General features: G+C 43.0%; 2 protein-coding genes across 5 annotated transcripts in view; one reads left to right on the top strand and one right to left on the bottom strand.

The window, feature by feature from the left end:
- The window catches only part of OGN (osteoglycin), a 33,907-nt gene extending 28,816 nt beyond the window's left edge, over positions 1-5,091 (top strand). For both annotated transcript variants that reach the window (XM_019505121.1, XM_019505122.1), the window contains exons 6-7: positions 954-1,049; positions 1,180-5,091. In XM_019505121.1, coding sequence (XP_019360666.1) covers positions 954-1,049; positions 1,180-1,350 — 267 coding nt within the window. In that variant the 3' untranslated portion in view covers positions 1,351-5,091. The remainder of the gene's footprint in view (positions 1-953; positions 1,050-1,179) is intronic.
- Positions 1-25,317, bottom strand: part of CENPP (centromere protein P) — a 484,341-nt gene that overhangs the window by 392,915 nt on the left and 66,109 nt on the right. For all 3 annotated transcript variants that reach the window (XM_019505123.1, XM_019505124.1, XM_019505125.1), the window contains one exon: positions 12,301-12,397. In XM_019505123.1, coding sequence (XP_019360668.1) covers positions 12,301-12,397 — 97 coding nt within the window. The remainder of the gene's footprint in view (positions 1-12,300; positions 12,398-25,317) is intronic.

Genomic DNA, 25,317 nt, shown 5'->3' with positions numbered 1-25,317 from the left:
TTGCCTCTGCTTGCACCCCGGGAGGGAAGGGGGCATATGCCCCTGGATCTGTGTGGCGGCAGCTGCAGGGTGGAGCTGGAGCTGGCACTGCGCAGGGCTTTCCTTGCCAGTGGCTGGGCTCAGAGTGGGCTCTGGGAGGGGCTGCAGCCACTCCAAATTTTGCCACAGTTCTGCTCCCGGACTCATGCCACTGTCCAGCACGGCCCTGGCTTTTCCCGGTGCTTGAGTGGAGGCAGAGCATTCAGCCAGGGTTCAGCTGGGCAGCGGCGCTGGGCTGGGAGCAGAGCTGTGGCTAAATCTGGGGTGACTGCAGCCTCCTCCCAGTGACGCTGGAGCATGCTCCAAGCCCAGCCCCCAGCAAGAAGAGCTACACAGCGCTGGCTCCAGGTCCACCCCCTAGCTGCTGCCCACCCTGTGCTGCACAGATCCAGAGGCACACGCTCCCCCCACCCTCCCGAGGTGCAAGCAGCAGTGGGAGCTGCCCTCACCATGAGCTGCAGCTCCGTCTTGCACCCCCCCACACCGTCTGCCTGCCCATGCCCCCTCCCTCACCATGGCAGGGGGTGTTGATCTGCCCCACCATGCTCCTTCCCTCCCCCCTCCCCTTCTGACTTACTAGCTGGGGTGGCAGTGAGCCATGAGGGCTTCCTTCTCCACGCTGCCAGCTCTGCTCCATGCTGTACTGTGGCTGCACACAGCACACGCATTTGTTAGCCAAATTATCGGCACCATGGGGCCAATATCCGATACACACAATTTTCTTCATGTCAGTACCCATCTGGTATCAGATTGAAGTACTGGTGCACCTCTAACATTTATTGACTAAAATTATGGATTCAGAAGTAAAATACTGAAATCTTTATTACTAGACAGGAACACGAGTTATTAAACTGCTAACAGAATAATCAAGACAACTCATTGCTGACATATTTCCTCACACCTCTTTCCTACAGAAGCTGACCAATTTGTCACACCTCTACCTAGGACATAATGCACTAGATTCTGTACCTCTAAATCTGCCAGAGAGCCTGTATATTCTGCACCTTCAGGTATTCTCAAAATATTCCTGTTATTATAATACAAAGAGTATGACTAATAATTTAAATTCAACCCTATGTAGCTTTTATATAGGTTCTGCACGTGTAATACATTCAAACTAACCTTGTTTTGTTCTTGCAGTTTAACAACATAACTACAATCAAAGACGATACTTTCTGCAAATCTAACAACACACGTTATGTCCACCCACATATGGAAGAGATAAGAATGGAAGGCAATCCAATCATCTTGGGAAAGCATCCTAATGCTTTTTCCTGCTTGAGAACGCTGCCTACAGGAGCATACTACTAACCACTACCTATACAATTATACATGCTATAAACTTAAGTATGATAACAGAAGATCATTTTTGTTTCTGAGTTTAAATGGTTACATCCTCTCCCTTTTTAACAGTTTCTCTACGTACCCAAAGAATATTTAACCATAATATAAATGTATTCTAGTCTGGAAACTAACTATGTAAAAATGCACTTTTCACTTGCCATTCCCAATACCACCCATGTGTTCAAAATCATATGGTTTTGACAGTATAAAAAAGTCTCCAACTCACAATCCTTAGGTTTGCAAACATTCTTTATTCAGAGGTAGAGCTATACAAAAATATTGTTTGGATTTTTTCCAGGCTTGGCAGCAACCTGAAAAGATTTGATTTCAGGTTGACACAAAAGAAAACTTCCAAGGAAGTGTCTAAATGCAACATTTTCAGTCATTTCAGAATTTTTTTCCCAGCAAAACTGATGCAAATCTTTCAGTCAAAAACAGATTCTTAACTGAAGAACTTTATCAAGCTCTATTTAGAGATATCATTCCTTTCAGTTAAATGTTTTAGTAGTAATACTCCTGTGACTAAAGGTTGTGGGTTACTTTAAGTTTGAATTACTTTATTCTTATTAGCACTGTAGAGCCACCACAGTACAAAGAATGGTATCCTGGCCTGTACATCAGCACAGTTGGTGACCCAATTCCAAGCACCAGCACAACTCTGTTTTCAATTAGCCACATTAGGATTACAATGGTATAAGAACACACAGACTCTCATGATGAAACATCTTTAATACTGATTAAAATACATTAACTTGACAGAGCATTATTTTGCTAAGGATTTCCTTTGATTTCATTTCAGGAAAAGTAGTTGAGCTTAAATAAGGTTTAAGTAAGCATGGAAGTACTATTGTTTTTTATTTGTAAATAAAATATGTTGCTAAGGAATTCACTGAGAAGAAACAAAAAGATTTTTTACATGAGTCATTCTGAAGAGTAAAAACTTTTTTCAATTATTTGAAAACTGCAAAAATACTTTGAATAAAAATCAAAGTTGATCTTATTATCAAGTACAGAACCACGTTTAAAAAAGTAATGTGAAACTTGATTAACACCATTTAACCCTCAATTACTTTAAGACCCAGGCACCACCTCTCATATTAATGATCAGGACTTTTGACAGTCAACTCATATTAAAGCAGAGATAATACCCTAGAGATATTAATTCTAACAACATTAATACACATGTTCAAATATTTTTTTCTTTCAAGTGATTTGTTCATTTGTTTGTTTTAATAAAAATCTGGAGTGAGCTCATATGGCTTAATTGCTTCAGAAATATGAATGCTAAAACAAAAAAATGCTACATGGTTAATACAAGACTTTCCTAGGCAAGAGATACACATAAGGAGCTTGGTGAAACATGAGAAGTTATAAATTTCCTAATAATATAATAACTAGCTTAGGATCTTTATTAGTATAGTTATTTTAACTTCAGGTTTATAATGCAAGATTTAGGGCGGGGTGGTATTTCTAAGACTTATTAGTAACTTTTTCATTTCACACTTAGTAAAACAATATCATATCACTGTGCTGTAGGGCATTAAAAACTGGACAGTGAATGCTCTGAAGTGTCCATTAAATGCCTCAGATACCTCCATATTTACCTGAATCTAAGACAACTTTGAGTTTAAGATAACCCCTCAATAATTACATTCTAAACCTAGAAAATTATAAATGTTATAATTTTCCACCTCTAGAATTTAATTATTGGAGGTTGTCTTTAATCTGTCCCCCTTACTGTTATGCCATAAAAGCTGTGGCAAACAATGGGAAAAGCAGCTGGAGGTAGAAGCAGGGAGAAAGCAGGGGTAGGGGAGACAGGCTGCCTGCCCCCACCCACTGTCCCCTGGTGCCTGCCCCCTCACCACTTTCCTATCCCTTGACTCCCCCCACCTACCTCCACCTTACCCCTGCACCCGCTACAGCTGAGTCAGACTGCAACTAGGAGCCATGAAGGGCAGCTCGGCAGGGAGCCCAGCTGGCTGGAGAGCACAGCAGCAGCATGCAGATTCCTCCTTCCCTGCCTGGCTCCCTGTCAGCAAGGCAGACAGACAAGGGGAGGCAGGAAGGGGGGCTGGGCAGACATTGGAAATAGTAATCTATATGCTGCTAATGCTGTCCCTACCCCAGCTGGGCTCCCTGCACAGCCACTTCTCACAGCTCCCAGGTGTGATACATTATTCTAAGAAGAGGCTTTGTTTTCCGCATGATGAATGGGGGTGGGGAAGGACAACCTCGTCAAGTAAAAATAAACAGTCAAGTCAAGTAAATGCAGTGCGACTGTGAACATGTGAGTACAGAAATCTAACAGGCTTTTTAGTAGTGTCCAAATCAAAAAGGTTACTTGGGTTGGTATGTTCTCCTGAAAGAAAAAACATGGTTAAAATAGTTTTAAACATGGAAAGCCACAAGATCTTTATGCCTCTGCTCTGTAATTTATAGTAAACTTAGTAGCAATTTAAATTCTCTACTTTTAAACATGAATTTATCAGTCTACTATGCCTGTTAATAAACTTAGAGAGTTAATCTAAATGTTGTATTACCACTTTCCATTTAAATATATTAAATGACTTATGAAACGCTGATGCTTTAATATTTTAGTCCCATGTAAAAATATTTAAAATAATTCCACAGCAAATGAAATTAAATTCAAAGTTCAAGTCAAAGTGATGCTAAGAGGAAAAAGGAAACAAACAAACAAACGCACACTATAAGGACACACTTTTGTCCTTATAATGTCAATTGCTTAAGATAAAGAAAACTCAAATAAACAATAGCCAGTGTACAATATTGTTGCACATGTAGTATCCCAGATCTTGCCCTCATTATAAATCATTAATAATAAACAAAGTTTTCAATAATTAATAAGATCAAAAATGATTACAAATGGTCTTTACACTGCTTTCCTAGGATAATATTATTTTATATATTAGAAAGCTATATTAAAATTACACTTCAACTGCCATTAAAAGCTTAATTTATAAAATGTACTAGATATTAGCAGTTATGCTGATTTCAGTTAAAGGTAAGTGGTATTCTCTGAAAACCATAAAAGTGCATTAATAATGCACAATAATTAATTTATCCTTCCCACCTAATAGTAGTTTAGCTCTCCAGATCCCTTAAATAATATTAATATGGCTGTAAAATGAAGGGATTTTTAAAATGTGTTAATAAATAAAATTTGTACCGCATGCTTACTTCATTAGTAATCATATCTTATGAAGCTGAATATGGATTTCTTGCCCTACTGATTTTTTTAAAATGAAAGTTTAAATTACTGTTCTCTTATCAGTTCACTAGCATCAATTAAAACATATCAGCAGAGCTCCCAAAGCAGATCTGATTATTTAAAACTTTACAAGTCTACATTAGCATATTATGAATTTATGCCATCCATGTTGCTGCACTGGTGCAAATCCCGAATGTAGATGTACTTCATTGCTACTAGGGGACAGCAGGAATATAAATCAATTGGTTTAACTACAGTATTAACCCCAACAAATAAAAAGGGCATGTAGAAGACACTTCCTCACCCCTTCTGACTATACACGGGACATTTTTGCGAAGCATGGGCAGAAGTAGGTATAAAAAAAGTTAGTGCTATTTTTAAATGTATACATTTATAACCTAGGAAAACTAATTCTACAAGATTACAGTACTGTTATAATTTTTAAACTATAATGCTTAGCAGTTGCATTAAAAAAATGGACCTACCTGTTTATCATATCTATTTATTTATATATCTTGACTTCCCTAGAAGTCAGCCAAAGACATTTTGGGGTTATTGCTCATTGCTTGCTTTAAAATTATAGGTAACTATATTAACTGCCATAGAGATGTGATTTACAAGATCTAGCATAACCATCAGTCCTTAAATTACTACAGTTTTACTTGCAGTTCATCACCTATATAAAATGCATTTATAGCAAGATTTTTGTACCCGAGGGAGAAAGCATTTCCAAAAGTGTCAAATATCTCTCACAAATATAGTTAGTCCAATAAAACATATAACAAAAACACTGTTTTTCTAACAGAAATCAATCAAATATGTTTCAATTTAGTTAACAAAATCATTACAGCTCTTAAAGCAGAAAGTTCTATGCAGGAACAAAAACCAAGTGTGGCTGCTTCACATCTCAAAGAAAGTCTTAGTATGGAGAGGCAAGGATTTCTTAGGGTGATGTCTTTTATTAGACCAGCTATGTAGTTGAGAAAGTGCTAAACGAGCTTTCAATGCAAGGCATTCTTCCTCAGGTCTCTGATCACAGGGAACTAGGCATGGCATAGTCACTATGACTCCCTGTAATCAGAGACCTGAGGAAGAATGTCTTTTATTTGAAAGTTTGTCTAACTCTATCCAAATGACACAGTTGGTCCAATAAAAGATTACCAACCAAAAAAATCGTTGCCTTACACAGAATTTCTCGACCACTACAGCTACAATATTACTCTTATATTAATTACTATTAGCATGAAGAAACATATAATAGGATGGCCACCTATTTAGGAAATTTGCCAAAAACTAACATTTCTCATGGCTACCCAACCATTACTATTCTAAATAGTCTTGTAAAATATTTAACACAGACAAAAAACTGTAAAACAGCGATTTGGGGGACAGTCTCCATTCGTTATCATTTAATTCCCCCATCAGCCATATTCCCCACATGAAATAACCTAACATCTCACTCTTCAGGGTGGACCACCCCAGGACACAAATGCACACCATAAGCAACACTGTTAAAATTTACATATGTGATTATATGGGGATGGTGTCTGTACCCTTGTGATACTGTCAAAGATTTCTAAAGTATGTAAAAAGGAATATTTATTTTTAACATAAGGTATCCTTTTATTTTCAGACAGGTGCTAACAGTACTATATTCACTGTTTCATCCTTTCCCAAAGTCTATTAGCAAGGAAACAGAAATAAACTATACCATGGTCATGTTTTCACCATTTCCTATATCATGCCTCTGGACCTTTTACTGCCTCTCCCACCTTAAGAAATACTCTTTATACTTCTACAAAAAGCAAACTAATTCTCTTAATAGGTCTACATTCTTCACATTTAGTAAAATGTCCCCAAAAATGTATGCTTTTTCTAAACACTTCTGTTATAAAAGCTGTTTAAAAAAAGAACATTATACTTGTCATACAGAAAGATATTTCTGGTATATCAATAGCAAGTCATCATAAATTTGTGACCTTCACTACTCATTAGCCAGCATTAATATTTTACAATCTAAATACCAGTTTACCAGGGCAAACAAACTTTTCCCATCTTTTATTATCCAAGTGTCTATATACACATTTTAAGGACTAATAATGTATCACTGAACATGGTGGCTACAAGTAATCCATATTTCCCTGTTCCTTCTTTTCCATGTGAGAGCCCTTGAAAGAACAAACAGAACTGTTCTTATACTATGGCTTGAAGTACTTCAGGGTGGATTTATCTGAATAGCTTCAGAGAAATATAGGATAAAAAAAATTACACAATCTTTACTCATCTCACTCCTGCTCCAGCACACAATTGGGAGGTGCAACAAAAATAAAAAAGGTTGAGCATTACATGAGTGAATGGTTCCATGAATACATGAGAGAAACAGCATGGAAAAGTTATGTAGAAGAGTGCAACAGAAAATATTACAAGAGAAAAAATTATTCTAAACATATGAAAAAGTAATGGTACATATTAGAGTTTAGGTACTGAAAGACTAAGGTTCATTCACAGTGCAAGGAGTGTTTGGAAGAAGGAAATGAGTTAGAAAGCTTACTGAGGGAACTATTTAAGATGGGTAACGGTACGCTTAGTGTACAACACATTTAATAAGCATTTTAATCATTTTAAAGAAATTATCAAGAAATCTATTATCCTGGAACTAAAAAGAGTGCTGGTAAGTTAGGTAATAAAATTTGCTTGTACCTTTTATAATTATGCATATTGAAATTAAATAAGGGAAACACATCACTCAAGTGCCTATTCATGTCATAATAAGACCAATAAATAAACAAACAAAACCAGAAATACCTCTAGGAAGGTCCAACCAAGATAAGTTATTAATATTCTCTGAAAGACATCATCCAACTTTATCTTTGAACTTTTAAGGTATTGATCAAAGTAAAAGGAAGTAACATGACTAGAAAATGTTTCAAGATTTTATCATCAAAAGTGGAGCAACACAAGAGTCTATATAGCATTCACAATTCTATTCTAGGCCTTTGACATTAAAATTAGTGATTTCCTAACCTGTCAAACTTAAATCATTACTTTCTCTAAAGAGTATTAAAAAACGTTATACCCTCTAGTCTGAACCAAAATACACAAACCCTCCTCAGAATACTCTCTCTCAAATTTTAATCTGTTGCTGCATGATGTTAGTAACGTAGGTTTTGAGGGGGGAGGGAGGTTGTTTTGTTTACGAAAGTTCTTTTCTGTCAAACTAATTCACTGGCATTATAGACAGATATTTTCATAGTTATAAGTATCAAGCCATTTTCTAAGTATGTTATTAGAATAATATTATGTATCTTTACATAAAGTACTTAACTGCATATATTTGCAGTACATTCAGACATGGAATGAAATTACTATAGTGCTTTTGTTTTTTATTGTTACTTATATTTTTTTTTATTGTCTAAGGAGTTCTGTCAAATAAAAAAAAGCAGAAAAAAGTTAAAGTTCATTTCTTAAAAATGAGACAAAGGAGAATACTGAAATGACTATGTTTGGGATTGTCAGGATGTATCCTAGAAATGCAATTATTAGCAAATTTTGGTTTTTAAAAATTCTTCTTTCAGAGCACAGCTATAGTATAATTCACCTGACAATAACAGGTTAAGATGGGAATTAAATTATGCAATCGCTATACTGATCTTTATTTAAAAACAAGCAAACAAACATATGTTGGAACCTTACAACTAATCACAGATCTTCCACTATGGTTCCTGAATTAATCTTACCCAAGTATGCATGCTCATACCATTTTAAAGACATGCATCGTATTCTTTACACATATGGCAAGTAATCATGCATATATGAACAGAGGTGTCATCATAATGATTAAGACAGATTTAATACTAATATATTAACGCATTTGAAGTTTTTGGCTGACAATACATTGCCCATAGACTAGTCATCATAATTAGTCCCTATTTTGCAAAATGGCTTGGTTAGCATTTAAGCATGAAAGTTTAAGTAAAACTACAGCAGGAAGAATGAAAGACCATTAAAGAATAATGATTATTCGGGTTCAATAATTACACAAAACAAAGCAAACATTAAATTGAATGAATAACATTGTGATTTAAAGTAAATTGCACTCAAAACTACTACTCTCCAATTACCATTGAAATGCAGGAAGAAAGCGCTACCTTCCAGATTTGTGCTGCATTCTCCAAAGGGAAAATATCTCCCTCGTCATTACATCAAGGCCAAGACATATCCTTAGATACAACATAGTCTACGAACACTGCTTTATTCTAATTTTAGGCAGAAGTGGAATACCACATGAACCACCTATGAACAATTTAGTTTATTTACTCTATTGAAAAGCATCAGTTACCTTTCATTTTACAGGCAGATTATAATTTAAACAAGAATCGGAAAGATGCTACAGTAAAAAACAACCCAAATACCAAAGAATCACATAAAAAAGGAATTATTCCTTGCTCACATGGTAAATTTAAAAAATAGCAAGTGTAAAAACTGGGGTAACTTTCTCTTCCTCCAAATCTAGTTACAATAATATTATGCATTAAGAAGTAAGTGACTACATGTGGCAATGTTGTGCTCTGGGGGTGGCCATGATGCCCCCTGGTGGCCACGCAGCCCGTGATCCATTCTGTCTCTAGAATACCCTCCCCTTCTTACCTGCTACACTTTGATGTACTGATTGAATTAAAAAGGAGGCTGCCTGAGTGTCACAGAGGGAGCCTCAACCTCTCTAACGACTAACAGGTCCCTAGTGGACTCTGCTGGTCTCAATTCTGCCCTTAAACTGAGTGGGCATACTCAATCCATCTGTGCCCCAGGGCACCTGTAGCCTTAAAGGCTCATCAGAGCCTCTCACCTTGCCTTCAGCTGTGCCCATGCCTCACAGGTGTACTGTACCATCATTCCCATGTTGGGGCCTCAACCTTCTCAGCCTCCACTTCTTTTCTTTAGCTGGGCCTTCACCCACTATACTGGACCTGGCTTCTAGGCACCAGCTCTTATCTTAATTACTTTAGTTCTGAGGCCCCTGGCCCAGTTTCTGCCCTGCTCTGGGCAGTGAGACTGCTTCAGCTCTGTCTGGACCACCAGCCCTATCTTGCTTGAGTTGTGCTTGACTGCAGTCCTTCCCTAGGCTGCCACCCTAATAAGACTCAAGGCCAACTCCATGTCCTGGGTCCCCTCAGCCCTAAGTGGGCTCCAGACACTTTTGTGCCCTCAGGCACTATTGGAACTTCCATACCACCCCTGCTACTCCCAAACCCAAAACACAAGTATAAACTATAACTAATGTTCCATGTTTTCAGGGGTTTTTAAAAAAAAACCAACCAAACAAAAAAACCCAGGAATTTTTCAGGATTTATTTTCCAAACGTAAAAACCAGGTTGAAATCGGGATAAAAGGAAGAAAAGAAAAAAAAATGGTTTAAATCAGGGAAAATAATAATACATTTCTGTGGTGGGGAGGGAGGGAGGGAGTGAGTAAGGCTGGGACTAGGGAAGGGGCAGGGGGAGGGGTGCAGCGCAGCCTGTCAACCGCTCCCAGTGCTGCAGCAGGGAGCAAAGCGGAAGGAACTATCAGTGGGTGTGGGGCGGGGGGGCGTGACTCTTGCTGCTACGTGCAACCCAGGAGGGCTGCGGGCTGGGGGGCTGTGCCAGGGTCTTCCCAGGGGGCACGTGCCCGCCAGATCTGTGCGCAGGAGAGAAGGCTGCTGCTGCAGGCTGGGGCTGGCAGCAACACTGGGCTCTTCCTGGTGCTCGGGGCGGGTGGCAACCTGCTCTCATCTGGCACACAGATCTGGGGCCACGCACCCCCCAGGAAGAGCCCAGTGAAGCCCCCAGCCTGCAGACCTCCCAGGGTGCACATAGCAGCAAAAGCCATGCCCCCCCCACCTCACACTCACTGACTTACAATTCCCTCCACAGCTGGTGTCAGCTGTTCCCAAGGCCACTGACGCAGGGGCTGGGGCAAGTGGGAACAAGCAGAGCCCCAGGGGGCACGGTGCAGCTTGTCCCCACTCACTCCAGCCCCTGCTTCAGCAGCCCCAGGAGTGGCTGATGCCAGCTGCCTGCAGCTGCTGGGCTGTGCCATGCCCCGAACCCTCTAAGGCTCCGCTTGTCTCTAACTGACACCAGCCCCTGGCAGCTGGCATTGGCTGCTCCTGGGACCGCTGCAGCAGGGGCTGGGGTGAGTGGCAATACGTGAAGCCCCAGGGTGTGATGCAGCTTGGCCCCGCTCACCTCAGCCCCTGCTGCAGCAGTCCCGGGAGCAGCCGATGCCAGCTGCCTGCAGCTGCTGAGCAGTGCTACAGCCCAAACTCCTCAGGGCTCTGCTTATCCCCATTCACCCCAACCGCTGCTGCAGAAGCCCTGGGAGCAGCCAGCATCACGGCACAGCCCAGGGACCGCGGGGAGTGGCGTGCAACCGGACACAGGGGGGAGAACCCAACTCCAACCAGTGGCTCCTACCCTGTGGGTCCATGTGGAGTGGCTGGGTGCAGCGTTCGCCGCAGGGAGCAGAGCCAGGCTCTCCTGCCTGCCCCCTGGCAGGGCTTGCAGCTCCCAGCACCCAGGGCAGGGTGACAGCCAGAGCCACTGGGGTGCAGCTAGGACCCACTCACCCTGGGAGCAATTCACATGGCCCCTCTCGCCTCACCTGGGATCAGAGCCAGGAGCGCCCTGCGCCACCAGGCAGTAGCTCCAGCCACCCTCCCCCAGCCCCCACGTGGCCACCACCCTCTTCTCTGCATGTGGCTACTGCCATACCCTGTCCCCTCTCCCCTCCATGTCCGGCCGGAAACCTGTGCCTCAGGTAACCAGCACTTTTAGCTTATCGGCACCCCCCAGTCATTCCCCACTCATGCTGGTTAACAGGGATTTAATTGTACCCAGTAAAACTGAGTGAACTGAAAAACAGGAGTAAATCAGTAAAAATACGTAAAAGCCAAATAACTTCAATTTAAATAATCAGGGAATTTATCAGTGAAAAAAATCAGGAAAAACTAAAAACACAGAACACTAACTATAACAAAGGAAAAAGCCTCTATCTACAACACCAATTAACCTACTCTGGGTCCGAACATAAACTGTGGCTATCTGTCTGTACAACAGGCTTCTCTTTATCCTGGGTCACACTTCTGTTTGCCTCCCCTAAGATAGCACCAGTGCCAGCTAGGAGCTCTTGTGGCCCCTCCTACTCTGGAGCTCCTTCCTTTGCAGCCTCCAGAGCCAGACTGACTAAGTAGGTTCAGGCTCTGAGCTTATATACATGCTAAGCCCTGCCCCCTTCCAGTCAAGTGCTTCAGCAGCCATCACAGGTGTGTTTATCCTGACCCTGAGGACCTGCCCACTTGCCCCGCAGCTGCTTAGCTGCTGTTTGCAGCTCTTAGCCCCGGAGTAGTCTGGCTATTTGTCCCTTGTGTCTGTTACTGCTGTCTTTTGGCTACACCTCAGCTAGCAAGTAGCTAGTTCCTTAGCTGCTAGCTTTCCCTGACCAGCTCATCCTGTTGCAGCTTCCTAAGTAACAGGAGCCTTCTGGCTCCCTTTTACACTACATGAAATAAATATATTTTATTATTCTGAAAAGTCCTGTACAAAGTACCACTTTTGTTTTCTTTGCTCTTTCAAGTAAAACATGTTGATCATATACACAAAGAATATATAGATATATAAAAATATAAACGTTTATTAACACACTACCTTGAAATGTAGGAAGGTGCATTTACGATGTTTACACCACTGAGCGAAGTTGGAAAAGGCTCTAAAAAAAAGCAGAAGGTTTCCTTCTTCTTCAGCCCTATAGGGAAAAAAGTATGTAGGTCAATAAGTAGGCCTTGTAACATGTATCTATGAGGAGCATAATTTTTTTCTGCTACAGAATTTAACTGGTTTCATAAGATTTGGTTCTTAGGACTGAAACTTACAACAGCTTTCAGACTGGAAGAACCCATGCCAAGTCAAAAGGAATCTGAATAATGCTCACAGAAGAACTGAATAGTTTTTCAACCATAACTTTAATCACTGAGGACACAGACAGAATGATAAAAGTAGTCCTGTAGAGAAGACAAGATGAATGTAATAACTTGAGGTAGGCAAGGTTCTCTGGGTAGATGTGATATCTTTTATTAGACTGAGTAGTTGGAAAAATGCTCTTTGCAAGCTTTCAGGCATAAGCACCCTTCTTCAGGCATAGGGAGTCTCTGCTGTTGTTCTGAGATCTCCAAAGAATGAAAGAAGCTAAAAGTGTGACATAGGTCACTGAGAAAGTAAATTGATGGAAATTAGGAAAACAATAGGAAGAGAAGGGAGTGGAGGGAAACAGAGGGGGAGAAATAATGCCAAACCAGAGACTCCCTATGCCTGAAAGGTGCTTGTGCCGGAAACCTTGCCAAGAACTAGGGCTGTCAATTATTTTTGGTTAATGTGCACTATTAACACATTAATTGTTGTTCATGATAATTTTTTTAATGTGTTAATTGCACACGTGGTTTTGGAGCCCATACCTGGGGGATTATGCAGAAAATGAAAAATGGCAAGAGCTATTAGTCAAAGGTGAATAACCGAGATGAAAGCCACACACTACCAAAATCAAAAAGAAAACTGAACAAGACAAGCCCATGAATGTCATGTGTTAATATTACTGCCTTAATTCTAGGTCTTGTAAGTAGATTTTTATACAGTTCTTTTCATATTTTTGAACCCAACTCCTTCCCCCACTTTTGGCAGCTTTAAGAATTCATGAGTAAGCTCGCTCTCTCCTTCTCCTACACTTACGGATAGAAACAAAATCTCTAGCTACAGCTTATTTGGTCTTCAAGATAACAGTTCACCTGACAAGCAACCATTTGTCACTAACTCATTTTTGGCATCATGACATTAGCTATGGGACAATAAACACAACAACTACCCATCAGTACCAGTATTTTCAACACCCTCTTAAATAATATCACCACCACTTTTGGTTTGATGTTTAATTTCATACTCCTAAGATTTTCCATATTGTTAACTGGGCATTCTTATGAGCTCTGCATAACTTGGTGGATCTCTAGACTTGAGGCACCCCTCCAGAAATTTTGTGAATAGCGCAGCACCCAACTTCAAAAACTAATTTATTATAATACCTGCTTGAAAAAGGGCCAGGAAGCAGGAAAAGCAGCCAGCATGGCAAAAAGTATGCTCTGCAGTGAGTAAGGGGAGGAGGAGCAGCAGCTAGAAGGGAAGAACCTGCACATATTTCCTTACCAAAGCCTGCAGTCATCTTGCTTATGTCCTCTCTCCTGGCGGCACCTTTCAAAGGCTACCATGGCATCCTGGATGAGAATTGCTGATATGACTAGACTGCATCTTGCCGAAAACTAAATACCATGTTCTCAGCCTCTGCCTGCGTAGTGTTCAACTGATCAAATTTTGCTGTGAAACTAGACTTCCTAAGGAGCAACAAGATCCTTTGTTTGTTAAAAGATGCATTGCAAATTAAAGAGAGATTCTCTCACATCGGCCTAAAGTTTCATTGCTTTTATAATCTTCCACAAGCAACAGGTGGATTCAATCACTGGAACTTCTGTATGCAAAAATGATTACTAAGGAATTAACATAAATATAGAAACTAATTTATGAAGGACTTGACCAAAATTAGGATTCCATTGCACTGTCTTTGCAGAAGCACATATAAATAGACCAAACTTCTATTCCTGATTAAAATATCAAGAAACTGGTGTTCTAACCATTTCAGTTCAACCACTGGCTTTAAAGTTTAAATCTATAACAGCACAGTAATAATAACAGTTGCTCAAAAATTAATTGCATACAAACAAATGCAACATAAATTTGAGTACTGACTCAGATTTAATGATGACTTTGAATTCGTACCAAGCATGGGATGTGCAAGTCAAATTGAGGATAAGACCTCACAGGTAAAATGGATCATAGCTCAAAAAAGCATGAAAGGGATTTTGGTTTTTTAAAGGAGATATGTGAATTAGCAGAGTGCGAATCACTATTTGGGGTTCTCTTAGATTTCTCGTATTTTCCAACCTTAAGTAGAATTTATTTCAGGAAGAAAGTTAATCGCACTGAAAGCAACAGATGTCAGTCAGCCAAATGAGATATCACAGTATTTTGCTGCTGGGTCTGTAATTTTCCTTTTGCATTAAGCAGACACTATATATAGTTCTTTGCCAACAAAGTACAGTGGCACTGACAAGACCTGCCAGTACCCATACTTCTTATAAGAAGGTGCTGGGCCCACAAAGCCTTGTAATTAAGCTGCAGGCAAGGAGTAGATACTAGATGGCTTGGGTGGGAGACTGCAAGCGATGACTAGCTAACAAGGTTGGTGTTACAAAGGGGGTAAGAACTCCAAGAGGGAATGCTGAGATGGAGAGGCCAGGTAACTGTGCTGGGAAAAAGCCAGAGGTAAATCACCCCTCTCCTAACCTACAGAAAAGACAGAAAGTTTTGCTCTTTTTTGTTGTGAATTCACAGTTGTATTGGCAAAGAATAAACTAGCCTGAGAAAATGTGAGCAGAGCTGACTTATCTGTCTAAAGCAACCCACTTACATTGCTTATGTTCACAAATCTCTCTTTAAAAAGTACGCTGATGTAAACTATATAAATCATTATGTGTAGATATAAAATCTGATTGGTCTATGTTAAGATCATAGATAGACACAGGATCATAGAAAGACACAGGAGGGACACCAGCCCACCAACTGTTAGTGCAGACTTAGTGAAGGGGCACTTGGAGGGGCTGGATGTGTTCAAATCAGCAGGCCCAGATGAACTTCATCCAAGGGTGCTGAAGGAATTGGCCAGTGTCATAGCAGAGCCACTGGCACAGCTGTTCAAGCACTCATGGTGCTCGGTCAGAACCCAGAGGACTGGAAAAGGGCCAACGTGGTCCGTATTTTCAAGAAGGGGAGGATGGAGGAACCAGGAAACTATAGGCCAATTAGTTTCACCTCTTTCCTTGGGAAAACTCTGGAAAAAATCATTAAGGATCACATTTGTAGTAGCCCAGCAAGGGAAATAATGCTGAAAGGAAATCAGCACGGGTTCACTGTAGATAGATCCTGCCCAACTAACCTTGTCTCTCTTTATGACCAGGTCACAAAATACTTAGACACCAGAGATGAGTTAGATGTAATCTACCCAGACTTTAAGAAGGCCTTCGATATGGTATTGCATTCTGTTCCTTTAATTAAACTGACAGACTGTGATGTAGATGATTACATGGTCAGGTGGGTGGCAAATTGGCTTACGGGTAACACACACAGAGTGAGTGGTGGTGGACAGATCAATAGTGACCTGGAAAAATGTGGGCAGTGGAGTCCTACAAGGCTCAGACCTTGGACTGGTGCTATTTAATATCTTCATCAGTAACTTGGATGACGTAGTAAGCACCCTGCCCAAGTTTGCAGATGATACTAAATTCTGGGGCAAAGTTAACACACCAGAGGGTAGGGAACAAATCCAGGTGGATCTGGACAGGTTAGAAAAATGGGCAGAATGAAATAGGATGCAGTTCAACAAAGACAAGTGCAAAGTGCTATACCTGGGCAAAAAGAACCACCAACACACTTACAGGCTGGGGGGTGACCTTCTCAGCAGCACAGCAGGGGAAAGGGATCTCAGAGTCATAGATGACTCCAAGATGAACATGATTTGTCAATGTGATGAAGTGATCAACAAAGCTAACCGCACTTTATTGTGCATTAGCAGATACATGACAAACAGGTGAAGGGAGGTGATGCTTCCCCTCTATGCAGCACTGGTCAGACCGCAGTTGGAGTACTGCGTCCAGTTTTGGGCACTGTACTTCAAGAGGGATGCGGAGAATCTTAAGAGGGTTCAGAGGAAGGCCACTCATATGGTCAGAGGTCTGCAGGCAAGGCCCTACAAGGAGAGACTGAGGGACCTAGATCTCTTCAGCCTTCGCAAGAGAAGGCTGAGAGGTGATCTTGTGGCTACCGATAAATTCATTAGGGGAAGGCAGCAGAGAATAGGAGATGCTCTATTTACTAGACCACCCCCTGGAGTAACTAGGAACAATGGCCACACACAGAGCAGATTTAGGTTGCAAATAGCTGGAGTGTGGAGCCGGCATCACACAGTGGCCATGGTGGAGCTGGCAGCCATGGTGTGGCCTGTACGGCACTGTCCACAGGGCCCCCCAAAGCATGAGGCCCAGGGTGGTTGCACTGATTCCCCCTCTCTCCCTCCCCCCCAGGGTGGCCCTGAGGGGTGTCAAACTCACCTGGCTCCCTGGGCCAAATACAGATTGTGGGATATATCCATACAAAAACCTCCAAGGGCAGGAAGTGCAGTGACTACACTAACCCCTGCAGGTACTTGATCCACTGCGCTCAAAGTGTCACGGGTTTAATGCTGCTGTCTTACTATCTGTTGCTGCTGAAACAAATTCCTGATGAGGCTCCATACACTGAAATTCGATGGTAAAGCAAGAAATAGTGGCATCAATCCCTTTGGCTATGGGAGCCCTCAGGACTAACACTCCTGCTCCTCACTCCACCTCTAATTTACTGGCCCCTTCAGAAGCCCTGCGGTTCAGACAACATGTCCACAGCCTGTATGTTTACTATCCCTGGACTTCATCAATTTGCAGAATTTGCAAGCACCGGTACTGGCTTGTTGCAGAATAAGTAAACACTGTTGTCTCTCTTCCCAGATGTAGAGAGAAATAAGGTGGCTCAAGCCCCTGGGGTGTATAAGAGAGCTGTCACGGTGGTCAGCACAGAATATAATGTGAACATAAAGTAAAACTACGAATCAGTTGCCATCAGCAGATTCAACGGAAGTTTAAACTTAGATTTTCATAACCACATTCAATTAGCATGTTTAAATATTTCATACGTGCAGCCAACATTGACTAAGATGAATTCTTCATGGGAGCAACAGACAAAAAAGTACCAGAATAATAGCTTGTCAATCTGAAGGCAAATGGAACAAGGACACAAATGTACAATCTAATGTGATGCCCCCACCCCAGCCCCATGTTACAGGTGGGGACTGGTGCACGCAGGTCGAACCCCGTGTGCCCGGTGCTCACCCATCTGAGCTGAGCAGCAGCAGCACAAGACAAATTGCTGCTTAGGGTGGGGGGAAGGCAGCCCCATTCGCTACTGACACTTCCCGGAGCAGCCACTAGAAGCCTGCGTGGGGCTGCTTCACTGTGTCACCGCTGCCTCTGGGCTGCAAAAATACCTTCAGTTTCAGGTTAGGGATATTTATCAACTTTCAATATAGGGTTTATAGTAACTTAAAAAGCTTCATATACCCTGTACCATTTATTATCATTATTATAATAACAAGTGGCACTATAAGCATGCTTCACTCACTCCAGCTTACTTTTGAAAGTATGCCTTCACCTTCTTGGCAGTCCAAGTCACAATCTACTTTGGCACATAGGCTGTAAGGAACTGGCCAAACTCTAAGAAACTTGGCTTGTACATTTTCATTTATTATTATCCTACCTTGGATATGTGTGAAAGTTCCTATGCCTTCACTGGACACTTTGGAGGGCTGTTTAAATATAGTTTCTAATTATTGTTTCACTGTTTCTGCAAGGACCTCTGAAAAGTGCCTTCAGTATCGTTACATTAAAAAACTCCAGTTCAGGGGAATCTCTTTTAATTGTTTCATGATCCTCACAGAACAGGTCCTTCTTTTCCAATCGCATACAAGTCTAAGCGGCACTACTTAATATTATATTCTACTGGCACTAACATTACCCTCTTTGGCATGATCCTCTCTTCTGTATATGTTTTTAACAACACTGGTGCCTTCCTTAATTTAATATTTTTTGGAAGTTTTTTCATATTCTGAATATGAGATAACACACACTACAAAGCCTGTATCCACCGCCATGTTAAGGGTTTTCCCAACAACCTGGGGTTTCACTTTTGTTCACCTGATATATGCCTACACTAGCTACTCTGCTCTCAACATCTGTGTCACTACTCCCCCATCAATTACATATACCTTGTCTTTTCTATTCCTTACCTTATTTTCTCTTTCCTTCTCTCCTTTCGCCACGGACCAAAGGCAAAATCTAATGAGAATCTTTATTTCTCATAGCATGGCATGAAGAGTGTCATTCCTAAAAGACACGATCCTTGAAGCACAAAGGAAGTCCATTCCCATGCAGAGGAAATGTAGCAAAAGGGCTGGGAAGCCCTCTTGGCTAAATAGGGAAATCATGGTCCTCTTAATAAAGAAAAAAGAGAAATACAGTCAATGAAAGCTAGGGACAGCCCCACAAGGAAAACTATATAGCTATGACCTGCACTTGTAGGGATCAGAGTAGAAAAGCTAAGGCGGTAACTGAACTAAAATCAGCAACAGGAATCGAGAACAACAAGAAGTCTTTCTTGAGGTATGTAGGGAACAGGAGGAAAACAAATGGGAGTGTGGGCCATTGCTCAACAAATCAGGACAGCTAGTCACTGGCACTCAGGAGAAAACTGAACTCCTTAATGACTACTTTGCTTTGGTCTTCTACCAGACCAAGGGAAAAATCACGCCAGCTAGGGTACAGAATGAGCACAGTTCAAATAACCACCTTCCTATTGTTGCTGTAGAACTGGTGCATGATCAATTAAAGACTGAGGCAGGCAGGGAGCAGGAGCCCCCACAATGGAGGCAGCAGCAGTGGAGGGAGTCTTTACATGGCCAGCCCCGAAGGGCGAGGGGGGGGGCCTTTAAATACTCTCTGAAATACATCATTTTCGAAGGGCAATTAGCACGCGGTGAGAGAGAGAGAGAGAGAGAGAGAGAGAGAGAGATATTGCTCTAAAGTTTATTCAGCATGGGTTGGCAGGAGACCAAGGATGTCAGCCTGCCAGCCAAGGTCTGCTCCACTGAGGCTCCACATGCTGCTGGGGTTTCAAAATGTTAAAGTTTTTTTTAAATAAATTTGAAATGTCTTTTTGTGTTGAATTAAAAACTCAAGTTGTCATCTTAGTGCAGCTTGATACAAATATGAGCAAAAAGTGAGTAATGTAGCAAATAAGAAATATATTTCACCTTTTTATAGCTTACTTAATGTACAATTTCTAACAATCAACCACTGAAAGTACACTTTTCTTTAAAATAATAAAAAACCAACAAAAAAATACAATAGGAAAGTTGATAAAAAAATCATTGGTTTAAGTCAAGCTTTTGGTGTGCTTGATATAAATCAGTGATGTAAATCAACTTATTACCTTAAATGTTTATATACAATTTACATGAATATATGAGATAAATACATCATTTATGCCTGAATGTCCTTGGACAAACAACCACTGGGGACAGGATTTAATACAAAGCATGTATTAAATTAACCTGCGGAATTAACCTGCCCAATTGCTTTAATTATAAGTGTTTGTAATCTGTTGAAACCTAAAATGCCTACTTATATGGGAACAATCAGGGCTTATGATAACACCCTGGAAGACTGCTCTATGTATGTAGACCAGCTGAAACAGTTTCGCAAAGTAAATGGTATTTCCCCCATGGAAACATGTAGCTGCATTACTGAGCTTGACAGGAAGGAAAATGTATGAATTACCATGCAAAGCTTGCTTACTCCAGAAATGGCAGCAAGCAAAATCTTCAAAGAATTAGTGAAAATTATCCAAGAGTATCTGACACCAAAGTCATTGATTATTGAAGAAGGATTCAGGTTCCATAAAAGAAATCAAATTGAAAGTGAATCCATTCCTTCTTTGTTACAGAGTTAATGAAATTGTCAAAATGTTGCAATTTTTAAGGATGGACTTAATGAGGCTTTCAGAGACAAATCTGTGCGAGTTACTTAATGAAGAAGGTAGGGTAGAGACAGAAGTTACACGTAAACTGGTTTAAGTGACTGGAAACCTGTTAAAACCTGTATCAGAACAGAACTTCAGTGCACATAAACCGCAGGGACTGCCCTACCCCTCTGCTCTCTAGTCCACTTGCTTCCTGCCTGCCTGCCTCTGTCAGCCCATAGTGGGGGCAGAAGAACAGACCTCCAGACCCTCCTAGCCTGCATCTATGCAGCATGCTGGGTGGAGTGGCAGGAGAAGAAAAAAATCAGGGAAAGTCCCCTGTGGTGGGGGCTTTTTCCCCCTCTGCAGCCTTCCACCTGCTGGGGCAGCTGGGGAAATTCCCCACCTCCCCCTTCCCTGAACAGCTGTTTGCCTTAGCTGCTGCCACAGGATAGAGGGGGAAGGAGTTCCCAAGGCTCCAGAGTACAGGCACCAGGGAGCCCCTTCCTCAGGTGTCTTCTTCCACCTCAGTCTGGGGTCCCCGAGCTGAGCGCAGCCCTGGAGAGACGAGGGGCATTCCCTCCCTCCCCCTTCCCAACTGTTAATTGCTTCAGCTGCTGCCACAGGAGGGAGAGAGGAATCCTCTGGGATGATGCCTGTCTGTACAAGCCAGCAGGGGGGCACCAAGGAGTCCCTTCTTTGCGGGGACTTCCCTCCACCCAAGTCCAGGGTCCTCTAGCTTGAGGCAGTCCCAGAGAGCTGAGCGGAGTTCTTCTTTTGCCCCAGCCGTTGCAAGTCTCAGGCAACCAGCTGCTGAGGAGTGGGAGAATTTCCCTCTGCTGCCATGGGCTGCCCCCGAGACCCTCAGTAGCTGAGGCAAGGAGCTGTGGGGTTTGGGATGGGAAGAATTTCCCTCAGCACCCTAGGGCTGCCCTAGGTTGGGGAACCCTGGGCTGGGGTGGGGGGAAGTCCCCCAAGGCAGGGGCTCCCCAGTGCCCCCATGCTGGGCTGCATGGGCAGGCACCCAGCCCAGTGGACTCCTTCTCCCTCTCTCCTGTGGCAGAAGCTGAAACAAGCAGCAGTTGGGAGGGGGGAAGAAGGGAATGCCCCTCAGGGCTGCTTGGGCTGGGGAATCCAGGCTGGAGGCAACCCCTTTGGAGGGAGGCCCCCCAAAATGTGCCAGCACCTGGTTGGGGGGGTGGTCCTCAACCCCCTGTGGGAGGATGGGGAGTTGAGGGCATGTACTGGGGAGCCAATCAGGAACAGCCCTACTTGGCTGGGATGGAAACAGCAAGCAGACTGGGAGATGTACTCTAGTGCCCCCAGCCTGGGTCAGTGCAAGTCCCCACCTGCCTTTCCCAATTGAAAACTGAACATCAGTTCAGTTGGTTATTGATTCAATCTACACAATTTAGAATAAGCTGCCTAGACCGAATCAATTCTGCCTCAGGCTTTTTGACCGTACTTAGTCAAAGACTAAATTGGGTATCTATAGCATAAGCTTTCATGAGCTTGAGCTTACTTCATCAGCTGCTAATGAAGTGCTACTTAATGAAGTCATACAAAGGAATGACTGAGGTCATCTTTAACCTCACCTATGAACGTGCTGTTGAAATTGGAATAGCAATGGAAACTGCATCAAAGGTTGCCACAGAATTGCATGGAGAGGTGCCTATAGAAATAGGGATGACTGAGTTATTCAATATGTAATGGAAGAGCCAATGCAGGCAGCAGCTTGATTTGTGCCTTTGGTGTGGAAAAGAGTCTTGCATCTCAGCTAATTGTTAGTTTCAGAAATGCTAGTTCCAAAGTTGTAATAAACAAAGAAATATCCAAGCAGTGTGCCATGCTATGAGAAATAAAGATTCATAGATTGTAAGGCTGGAAGGGACCTCAGACGATCATCAGATCCAGCCCCCTGAAGCAAGCAGGAAAGACAACTGGGGTCAGGTGACCCCAATAAGGTGCTGGTTCAGTCTCTTGAATATTTCCAGGGTAGGCAATTGTAACACCTCTGGTGGGAGCTTATTTCACTGTCTGGACACTCTAGTTGAAGTAGTTTTTCCTAATGATGAGCCTGAAATGGGCTTCCAGGAGTTTGTGGCCATTACTGCTAGTTTTCCCCAAGGGTGCCCGGGTGAACAGTTGTTCACTGAACCCTTGATGTTCATCTCTGATGCAGCAGTAAGCTGCTACCAAGTTCCCTCTCAGCCTTCTCTTTTTCAGGCGAAGAGTCCCAGGTCTCTCAGCCTTTCCTCATGTGGCTTGCTGCACAAGTCTCTGATCATACAGGTGGCTCTTATCTGGACTCTCAAGTTTTACCACATCCTTGTTAAAGTGCAGCGCCCAGAATGATGCAGTACTCCAGCTGCGGTCTCACCAATGCCGAGTAAAGTGGGATAATCACTTATTTGGTTTTGCTAGAGTTGCATCAATTGATGCATGCCCCAGGTTTTGTTGGCCCTGCTGGCTACAGAGTTGCACTGTCAGCTCATGCTCATACTGTGGTCATTATTACCCCCAGGTCCCTTTCATTTGCAGTGCTGGTCAGGTTGGCATTACCAAAGCTGTTGTTGTGCAGGGGATTGTTCATCCCCAGGTGGAGTGCTTTACATTTCTCGATGTTGAACCCCATCTGGTTCCAGTCCACTCAACTTGCCAGCCTGCCTGGATCTGCCTGTTTCTGCAGCCTGACCATGCTTCCCCATAACCTGGTGTCATCCGTGAACTTGGTCAGTGAGCTCTTCACCCCCACATCCAAATCACCGATGAAGATGTTCACACATCAGAACTGGGGTGGGGGGGGCACCAAAGGCACCATTTGGAGGTCTAAAGTGCCTCTATACTAATGCTAGGAGCATGGGGAACAAGCAGGAAGAACTTGCACTCCTGCTTGCAGACAATATCTTCAATTTAGTGAGGCTAATGGAAACCTGGTGGGACCTTACCCATGACTGGGTGGTACACATTGAAGGCTACAGGTTGTAAAGAGAGAGTAGGGAGGAAAGGGGACAGGGTTGCTCTCTACATAAAGGAGCATTATACATCTACCCTCTTCAAAATGGGATCAGATGAGGAAAAAGTTGAAGCATTGTGGGTTAGGATACACGGAGATCGAGGGGAAAGGGACTTGGTGGTGGGGGTCTGCTACAGACCACCGCACCAAGATGAAAAGCTAGAGACTTGGAATTCTTGAGGCAGGTCTCAGAGGCCGTACAGTATAGGCACATGGTTGTCATGGGGGACTAAAATACCCTGACATCTGCTGGGAGGAGCAGTAAGCCAAATCCAACCGTTCATGTAGGTTCTTAACCTGCATGCAGTAGGTACATGGTCCCACTAGGAGGAATGCCTTACTGGACTTGGTGTTGGCTACAGGGGAGAACCTGGTAGGGGAGCTGCAGATCCATGGTCACCTTGTGGACAGTGACTACCAATCAATCGAATTCACCATATGGCATAGGGTGGGTAAGATAACTAGTAGGGTAGAAGTGCTTGACTTTAGGAAGGGTAATTTCAGTGTGCTTAGGAGTCTAGTCAATGACGCACTGCAAGATAAAAGTATTGGCAAGATGGGAGTCCAGGAAGGGTGGTCGCTCCTAAAGGAGGCAATCCTTCAGGCGCAGAGGGGGACTATCCCAGTATGAGGGAAAAGGGGGAAAGGAGTCAAAAAACTTCCTGGGTTAAACAGGGAGATCCAGGGGAGCCTAAGGGCAAAACAGGAGGCACACAGGCGGTGGAAGCAGGGAGAAGCTACCAAGGAGTATACCTACTTGGCCCACACTTGCAGGGAGGCAGTTAGAAAGGCCAAAGCAACTACAGAGCTGAGGCTGGCAACACAAATTAAAAACAACCAAATGTCTTTTTTAGGTATGTAGGGAGTAAAAGGAAGGCGCACGGCAGCACAAGACTCCTATGGAACAAGGAGGAGCAATTAGTGACAGACAGGGGGACAATACTGAGCTATTCAACGAGTTTTTTGCCTCAGCGTTCTTGAACGGGGGTCAAGATAAGTCTCCTAATGGGTTCTTAGATGGGCATCAGAGGGACACCAGCCCACCAACTGTTGATGCTGACTTGGTGCAGTCACTTGGATGGACTGGATGTGTTCAAGTCAGCAGGCCCAGATGAGCTGCATCCAAGAGTACTGAAGGAATTGCCCAGGGTCATAGCAGAACCATTGGCATAGCTGTTTGAATGCTCATGGCGCTTGGGTCAGGTCCCGGAGGACTGGAAAAGGGCCAATGTGGTCCCTATTTTCAAGAAAGGGAGGAAGGAGGATCCCAGAAATTATAGGCCAGTCAGTCTCACCTCCATCCTTGGAAAAGTCTTTGAAAAGATTATGAAAGATCATATTTGTGCAAGTCCAGCAGGAAAAATAATGCAGCAGGGAAACCAGCATGGATTCGTAGCATGGGCACGGATCATGCCCAACTAATCTGGTTTTGTTTTCATAGTTTCATAGTTGGTACGGTCGGAAGGGACCTGAGCAGATCATCAAGTCCGAACCCCTGTAATGGCAAGAAAGTGTACTAGGGTCAAACAACCCCAGCAAGGCGTTAGTCTAACCTCCTCTTAAAGACCCCCAGGGTAGGAACCAGCATCACTTCTCTCGGAAGTTGGTTCCAGATCCTAGCCGCCCTGACAGTGAAGTAGCGCCTCCTGATGTCCAGTCTGAATCTACCCTTTGCCAGCTTGTGAGCAGTCACTGCTGGTAGTGCTCAGGGGAACAGGGACTCCCCCACTGCCTGCTGTTCCCTCTGACTAGTTTCTAACAAGCCGCTAGATCCCCCCTCAGCCTTCTCTTGTGGAGGCTTGAACAGGTTCAGGTCCCATAGCCTCTCCTCGTAGGGCCTGCCCTGCTGCCCCCTGATCATGCGAGTGGCCCTCCCCTGGACCCTCTCCATGTTGTCCACATCCCTCTTGAAGTGCGGTGCCCAGAACTGGATGCAGTACTCCAACTGC

The sequence above is a fragment of the Gavialis gangeticus genome, unplaced genomic scaffold (genome assembly GCF_001723915.1).
Source record: "Gavialis gangeticus isolate Ggan-Ray unplaced genomic scaffold, GavGan_comp1, whole genome shotgun sequence".
Classification (NCBI taxonomy): Eukaryota; Metazoa; Chordata; order Crocodylia; family Gavialidae; genus Gavialis; species Gavialis gangeticus.
This window is presented reverse-complemented; position numbering and strand designations above follow the sequence as displayed.